The 8,250-nt window shown below is 46.2% G+C and overlaps 1 protein-coding gene across 1 annotated transcript; it reads right to left on the reverse strand.

The window, feature by feature from the left end:
- Nucleotides 1-621: 621 nt before the first annotated feature.
- On the reverse strand, nt 622-7,998 carry LOC117642013. The gene is made up of 7 exons (XM_034379777.1): nt 7,874-7,998; nt 7,189-7,224; nt 5,753-5,955; nt 2,637-2,760; nt 1,897-2,073; nt 949-1,124; nt 622-787 (listed from the first exon to the last, which is right to left on the reverse strand). Exons 1-7 carry the CDS (start codon nt 7,932-7,934, stop codon nt 680-682), a joined length of 885 nt encoding a protein of 294 aa, XP_034235668.1. The 5' UTR covers nt 7,935-7,998; the 3' UTR covers nt 622-679.
- Between the last annotated feature and the right edge of the window lie 252 nt (nt 7,999-8,250).

An 8,250-nucleotide genomic window follows, 5' to 3' on the forward strand; every position in this document is an offset into this window, starting at 1 on the left:
TAGGACAGGTCGACACTTTAAAGCGTAGACCAGTTTGTCCTACGCTTGCAAGTGTCGACCAGTTGTGTCCGACGCTTTGTAGTGTCGACCACTCTGTCCGACGCCTGCATGTGTAGGACACTGTTTGTCCTACGGCAAATTACACTGAGTTTCCTATTGTGACCCCACACTTCAGCCGTCGGACATTCTGTGGTCGACACTTGCAGGCGTCGGACACTGTGTGGTCGACACTTCAAAGCGTCGGACACAACTGGTCGACACTTGCAAACGTAGGACAAACTGGTCTACGCTTTAAAGTGTCGACCTGTCCTACACTTGGATTTGCAGTGTAATTCCTTTCTAAGTCCTCATTGTGTTACTGAAAAGTTTAAAATATTTGATTTGAAAATATGAAGTCGGAATTGGCCCCCTCACCATAAAACAGACGAAGAGGATTTTAGTACCAATCGTAGTTGCATTTTCAAGAAGTCTCCTTTGTGACTTATTTAAATGTAAAATACCTGTGTATTTTCCAAATGCTCAAATTGAACACACTATGACATTTGCAATGATTGTTACAGGGCATCGACTCGCATGCAATGGTACAGCCATTAACAGTGCATGAGTGAATTATGTGATCACTTATGGTTTGGAGCATAATTTACTGCAAATGACTTCGGCTCAACATAACATTGGCATCTTAGCAGGAAGTGTAGTAGGGGTCGGACACGAAGTAGACGTGCATGGTGAACAGGCCGTAGGTGTTGACCCAATCCTCCAAGCATGCGGGGGAGTTCGGTGCGATTTTCTGCAATACACGACTTGTGATAAAATTTGTTGCGATAAGGGCACAGCGAAGTTTTTCTCAAACTGTCAGGAAATGTAAACTTAAGGATAATTTTTGAATGGTGGTTTTAGTAACGTAATGCCATTATTTGTTCTTGCTTCGAAGTAAGTTCGGATACTGACCTTGGCCACCATCGCTGGCGGAGACTCGAACCACCCGCGGCCGTCGGTGCTGACCTTGCCGTACTGAACAAAGCCGAAGCCGTTGAGCTCCTGGGTGTCGGGGCCGTACAGCAGGAAGTAGGGGCGGTGGTCCTCGCACTTGCCGTCCTTGCGGAGCTCCTGGAAGTAGTGCTTGCCTGCCAACAACATCCAACAAAATTCAATACTTGTCGGCGCGGACAGACTCTGCCTCGTTTAGGAAAAATTCCTTATGAACCGAACTGTCAGTCAACTCTAGAATCTGAAGAGTGCGCAACACTAGAAACTGGAGAGTGCGCAACTCTAGAAACTGATGAGTGCGCACGGCATGCTCCCTCCAGGGAGTCAACTACAAAGCACGCTCCATCCTACAGTGTGCTTGCAAGCTCGCTCTACCAAGCCAAGGAGCATGCTTGGCAAGCGCTCCTTGGTAAAGCATGCTTCAAAGCGCGCTCTCTATGATGAAAGCGTGCCTCTTCGTTCCTATGAGGCCTCGTTATAGCAACGCAGCACGCTTTAGCCCTGGGGTGCGCTTGCAAGCAAGCTACACCGCTTGCCAAGCATGCTTGTAAGCACTCCCCAGGATGGAGCGTGCTTTGTGGTCAACTCCCTGGTAGAGCATGCCATGCACACTCTTCAGTTAGAGTACGTTTAATGCATCCTACTGCATCAAATGTTCACAGTAATGCATACGTATCTGCGTATGTATAACTCGAGGGGGAAAGCACTCGCGTAATAGCACGCGTAATATAGCAGCGTAGTAGCAGAAATTCTCCAAATTAGATGTATTTTAGGTTTTTTTGTTTGTTTTCAGCTAAATCCCTAAAATTTTGAGGCGGAATAGAAACAATAGTCTGGTAGCAGGTTTTAAGAGTGATTTCCCCCTCGGTATAACTATGCACAGAAAAGTCCTCAGGAGCAAAGCCGTACCCATGCCGAAGAAGCAGGACTGCTCAGTGAAGCCAGCAGACTCGGCCTTGGACTGGTGGGTGGCGACGTGGAGTCGGTTCGTCTCGGTGCCGTTGATGTCGGTCTGCAGGATGTAAATGCCGTTCGGGGCGGTGAGATCGTCCTTGCTCAGAGTGCGACCACCGGCAAGAAGCTCCTCTGCGAAAACAAATTTATGATTGCGTTAAAACGAGAAACGGAGACCATGTTTGTGGTCTTTCAGACAATGTCTCCAGATTCAGGGTACATGAATTGACAGTGAATGACGGTGATTGTCGATCATGACGGTCACAACTTAACTTTACACTCGTTTCTTGTTCGAATGTATTTCATTTCCTTAATCACAATTGGTACCGCTCACTTTGAAATGCCAAGAGAGGTGCTGTTCCGGGCAATGTGGGGTCCGTTTAGTTCCGTCCCACGATAAACGAAAGTAAAGTACCCTACACACCAAATGTCATGGGACTTTTTTTGTCCCATGAATGATGCAATTTTAAGCACATCCGGTGGTGATGCAATTTTGTGTCCGCCAGGCGGGACAAATTGTTTAGTGAAAGTACAATTTGCAGCAGGCGTCGGACAAAATGTGTCGCCAGATGGGAACAAAATTGTATCAGCGTCGGATGTGCTTAAAATTGCATAAATCGTGGGACAATAAAAGTCCGATGACATTGAGTGTGTATTGGCACGAAAGTTGTTGTTTGTGGAAGCTCTGGTATCACCTTTAGACTGGAAGAACACGGTGGCAGAGTAAACGACATCGAGGTCCGTTGGGTTCCAGTTCAACTCCCACTCTGGAACGTTTTGAAGGTCGAAGCCAGCAGCGTCGATCTCGCCTTTCTCAACCTGCAATGAAGGAGTAACGGGGTTGGTCCACAGTGCACACTGCGAGAAAAGATCACGGTAAATCCTGTACAGATTACTCCAGACTTCACCGTACTTTTTTTAACAGGCAATACCGTCATTTTTTTACAGGCAATACCGTACTTTTTTAACAGGCAACACCGTACTTTTTTTTACAGGGAATCCCGTACTTTTTGGCCCGCCCTTCTATTCAAAAAATAGGGGGAGGGCCTATGCATTTGCCTTTGTGTCTGTGTGTTGTTGTTGTTGTTGTTGTTGTTGTTGGCGTCTGTGTACAAGGAAGGAGTTGAGCTAGAGTAACCAGATTTGGAGGGTACTTCAGGAGTACCATCCAAACAAATAATCCGGTGGTGCAAATCCCGTCCGGGTCGCACAAGGGCTGCTGCAGGTGCATCATGGTTTACATGAGCGGGAGGGGGATTTCCGTCATTATTGGTGCTAGCAGGGCACATAGGGGTATTTTTGGAATCGGGGCGACGAGACAAGATGAATGGACCTGGTCCCGACCCCATCGGCCGCTTTTACAAGTTGGCCAGATCAGGATCTTCGAAAAAGGGGGTCGACCGACTAAAAAAATTTATTGCAGATTTCGACTGGTCTCAGCAAGACCTTTTCAACGAGGGGTCGGAAAGGGGGTCCAGGAGCCCGACTTCGTCTATTAGTCACATCAGGATCTTGAAAAAAGGGGGTCGACCGACTGAAAAATTTTACTTAAGTTTTGGATAGGTCTTGGCAAGACCTCTTCAACGAGGGGTCGGAAGGGAGGTCCAGGAGTCCGCCTTCATGAGTTATGGGAAAAAGTGCGACGGACTCGTTTTGCGCTCCTGCTGTGCCTCTATTGCAAGGAGTTGCAGTAGCATGGCAAATATGGGTATTTTCGGAATGAGGGCGAAGAGACAAATGAAATGGGCATATTCTAAGGACAGTTGGAGTAAAAAGTGTAAGGACTATTGCATATTGTGAATAGAAGGGTGGGCCTAAGTCACGATGGTACATCGATAACTTTGCTTTACCCGCTCACGGTGTGTGTGATGCGAGCGGGCCGAAGGCCCGGGCCTTCGACTGTCCAAGTTGGGTCTGATGCGAGGGCCGAAGGCCCGAGAAAAGGCCGCCGGCAGGCCAAGCTGGGCCGGCCCCCTGTCGAACCGAGTTGCCGGCGCAGCGAAGCGGAGCTGGCAACTCGGTTCGACGGAAGGGCGGGCCCTAGCTTGTTTACCCGGCAATCCCGTACTTTTAATACCCATCAATAACAGGTAAAGTAGCGATATACATCGGCAACTTTGGCCCGTCCCGTACATTAAGAAACGTACGAATTTCGCCTATGTTTGACCCTGACGGGAATTAAACCTGAGTCTGGGGTTAAAATAAATGTCGTTTTCGTCATCAGCACCCTCGAAAACATCAAAAACAATGCCAAAACTCGAATAAAAAGAATGTTCAAAAAATACCCCGCTGGGATTTGAACCCGGGTCCGAAGTTCTCCGATTCGCTCGAAACTGGCACCATTGGTTTTTTCTCGTCGTCCCGATTCCAAAAATACCCCTACATGCCCTCCTAGCTGCATCCGTTGCCGAGATCCTCCTCGACCCCATGTAGACCATGATGCACCTGCAGCAGCGCCCCCGGGGCTCGGATCGGATTTGCTGCCACCGGGTGGTTCTAACGATCACCCAAGGAGGCTGCATACCAAATTTGGTCAAGATCGGACCACGGGAAGTCCTCGGACGGACGGACGGACGGACGAACGGACGCACAGCAGGGATCATACTATATGCCCGTCACTCCGTCATTTTTTTTACAAAAAATAAACGGGACGGGCCAAAAACTGCTATATTTTTTTCAGTCGGTTGACCCTTTTTTTTCAAGATCCTGATGTACGTAACTGCTGAAGTCGGACTTCAGGACCCCCCTTCCGACCACTCGTTGGAAAGGTCTTGACGAGACCTATCGAAAGGCGCAATAAAATTTTTCAGTCGGTCGACCCCCTTTTTTCAAGATCCTGATGTGGACAATTCTTGGAAGCGGCCTTTGTTGGGACCACATCTGGTTTCCTACGGCATGGACTGTACGAAAGAACGGTAACTACTGTTAAAAGACTACGGAATATTTTGTAAAACAAGTACGGTAAATACTGTAGACTGTACGGTGGATACTGGTTTTTTAAGTACGGTAAAGTTTAGCAAAAAAAATTTTCCAGGATTTCCCGTCATTTTTTCTCAGAGTGCACCGTAAACGATTATCGCCAACCATTGCCAAAAGCTACGGAAATTTCGGTAAACAACTTGTGGTGATTCTCCGTAAGACCTTACCCTTACAGTGCTCTCTGTAGGACTACACAGTAGTCCAGGTCCTACGGAGAAGACTGTACAGTCCTACGGAGAAGACTACGGAGAATATTAATATGAGGGCTACGGAGAATCCTGGCAGAAAAAAGTTAGAGAATTTTCCGCACTTCTCTAGGCACAGTGAATGTTACCATGCTCGTCGATGGTGTGGTGGTGATTAAGAAAATTCAAGTGGATTTGTCCAATTCAGCACTATTTTTCGTCATCTGCTACGGTTTTCACAGGGATCCGTAACTTAAAAATTAAATTAACACTACTTGTTGTAACTGTAAAGGTTCCTAGTCATAAGTTTTTTTTTTCAATGAATGTGACGTCTTGTTCGTTACAATGTGAGTAGTGTCAAGTCCGTTTGAATTCGATATCACGTCGTATTCAATTGAAAGTCACACAATCCTCGCAATCTAACGAATATGACATAATGTGTTTCTACCCACACTGCTAGAAAAAAGCAGCAAACCTTCAAAAATTCCTGGCAAAATTTTTATCACGAAAAAAAATGTACTTTCGAAGTACAACAATTGTATAAAGTACAATAGAACCGGCATTACAAGTGCAGTCCAGGCATCGTTGCACTTTGTACAATTTGCGTTCTTATTTCAAGAAATGTTCCTTCCGAGCGTTGAACTCACCGACAAGCGGATGCCGGCCACGCTGCCCTGGAGGTCGAAGAGCACGCAGACGCGGTAGTCGCCCCAGCGGCAGTAAACGGTCGTGTTGTCCTGCGGCCTGTGATCACTGAAGAGCCAGCGGTCCTTCTGAGCCTCCTTCAGGGTCCGGGGCATCGTGAAGAAGCTCAGCTTGTGGAACGGGTCGGGGATTATGCTGTACGTCACTGAGAGGAGTACAACCGAATTATATTAAAATCGGCTGTGGTAAAATTGACTTCTTCGGACGGATGCTGCATTTAGTTGAAAGAAGTGTAAGGATCGAGCGGCGTGAGTGCGTTTTGGAAGTCGACTATGGTCATGTGAATTGAAAATCCACATATTTAACTATTACAATCTGTGAAAATGTCAAGAATCTCGTCTGAGAATTGCAGTAACAAAATTCTTATTAAATATAGTAACTTAAATCGCAATGAAATGTCATACACTTTCATATAAATTTTCATGAAATGAAATTTCATGGTGATTTTGTGTGATGAGGTTTTTAAACAGAAAAGTTATAATAATCATATTTATATGTTAAGAAATTATTATCTGAATTTAACAGTGTATATACGACCTGAAAATTTGAGTAATGAGGGGTAAAATTTGGGAAATGCGAAATTGAAAGTATCATTTGACTTGTTGAAATAAGTGTGACCCACTCCACACTGCGAGATTAGATCACGGTAAATCCTGTACTGATTACTCCAGACTTCACCATACTTTTTTTTAACAGGCAATACCGCCGTTTTTTTACAGGCAATACCGTACTTATTTTACAGGCATCGCCGTACTTTTTTTTTTACAGGGAATCCCGTACTTTTTTACCCGGCAATCCCGTACTTTTAATACCTATCAAAAACTGCTGTAATTTTTTTCAGCCGGTCGACCCTCGTTTTTCAAGATCCTGATGTACGTAACTGCTGAAGTCGGACTCCTGGACCCCCCTTCCGACCACTCGTTGAAAAGGTCTTGACGAGACCTATCGAAAGGTGCAATAAAATTTTTCAGTCGGTCGACCCCCTTTTCTCAAGATCCTGATGTGGTCAATTCTTGGGAGCGGCCTTTGTTGGGACCAGATTTAGTCCTTCCTACGGCATGCACTGTACGAAAGAACGGTAACTTCTGTTAAAAAACTACGGAATATTTTGTAAAACAAGTACGGTAAATACTGTAGACTGTACGGTGGATACTGGTTTTTGAAGTACGGTAAAGTTTAGCAAAAAAATTATCCAGGATTTACTGTCATTTTTTCTCAGAGTGCATTGTTCCGCTTCGCGACGGGATGCGTGAGATTGTGGTATCTGAACTAACCGACAACGGATTAATCTGTTAAGTGCCTGTATATGATGGCGTTACACTCCCTTTGTGAGTTCCCCATGACATAACGCCGAAAGGCCAAAGACCTCAATGCTTACCAATGAACTTGTTCTGGACAGTGCCTGAATGGAACCCTGCGAAAAGAAATGGTTTAGGTAATACATTAACGTAATGGGTTGACGATGGCCAAAAATAGAAAAATAAAACTAGTCCGACTTCGTCATCTCCGAAAACTATCAGTTGCTTGTGGAAGACATTAAAGCAACGACTCAAAGGGAAAAGATCACCGGCCAGCTATGATGCACAGCGATGCGACTGCACTGAGATTACAAACGCTAATATAGGACATATGGTGCAATGCACTGAGATATCGCACCATACGTGCAATGCCACATAGCCATATTGCACCTTACGTGCAATGCGTCACGAAAATGCATGGGAATGGGGAGGCAGGCATTGCACTTCATGTGCGATGCAAGAGCATTGCACCAATTGACGCTATATTCATAGTGTTTGGGTTCACAGAGTGTTCCTTATATTTATCTTTTGGCGTTTTCTGCTCAATAGAATACTTTTAACCTTTATTTTCCTTCAGAATCAATCATATACAATCATAACAGTCATTGGCACAATCACGTCCAATGCCCTGAAATGCGAGCTTAACAATTGTTGAAACGTGACCCGGCCGTTTAGTTAGGATGTCTCATTCACTTGAACGCGGATCGACGTTACAACGAACGTGACAAAATGCACGTTCTATAATAACGAAGTCGTGGTACTCACAGGCTGTCGCGCTGGCGGCCATCGCCACAACGGCGACGACGAGAAGGGCGAGACGCGCCATGGTGTTGTTTGTGCAAAGACAGAACTGCCGACTCGAAACGTCCGCCTTGTCTTTTATATGCTTACTCAATCGGGGCACTGATTGTCCGCCGTAAGTAATTGACGCGTAGGGCACGCAAGCAGCGGACTGCTCCTTATCGGTTCGATAGGGTACTTCGGAGAAAGCCTAGACCGGAAGTCAGCGACAGAACGGGAGAAACAAAAGAGCGTCGCACTGCCGTGCTGAGCGGTGGTGGGGGTCGAAATCGGCGGAGTGGGGGTGTAGGCGGCGCGCGCATGCTACCCCTACTCTGCCGATTCCGGCCCCCACCACCGCT

Source organism: Thrips palmi, unplaced genomic scaffold (assembly GCF_012932325.1).
Source record: "Thrips palmi isolate BJ-2018 unplaced genomic scaffold, TpBJ-2018v1 HiC_scaffold_16, whole genome shotgun sequence".
NCBI classification, from domain to species: domain Eukaryota; kingdom Metazoa; phylum Arthropoda; class Insecta; order Thysanoptera; family Thripidae; genus Thrips; species Thrips palmi.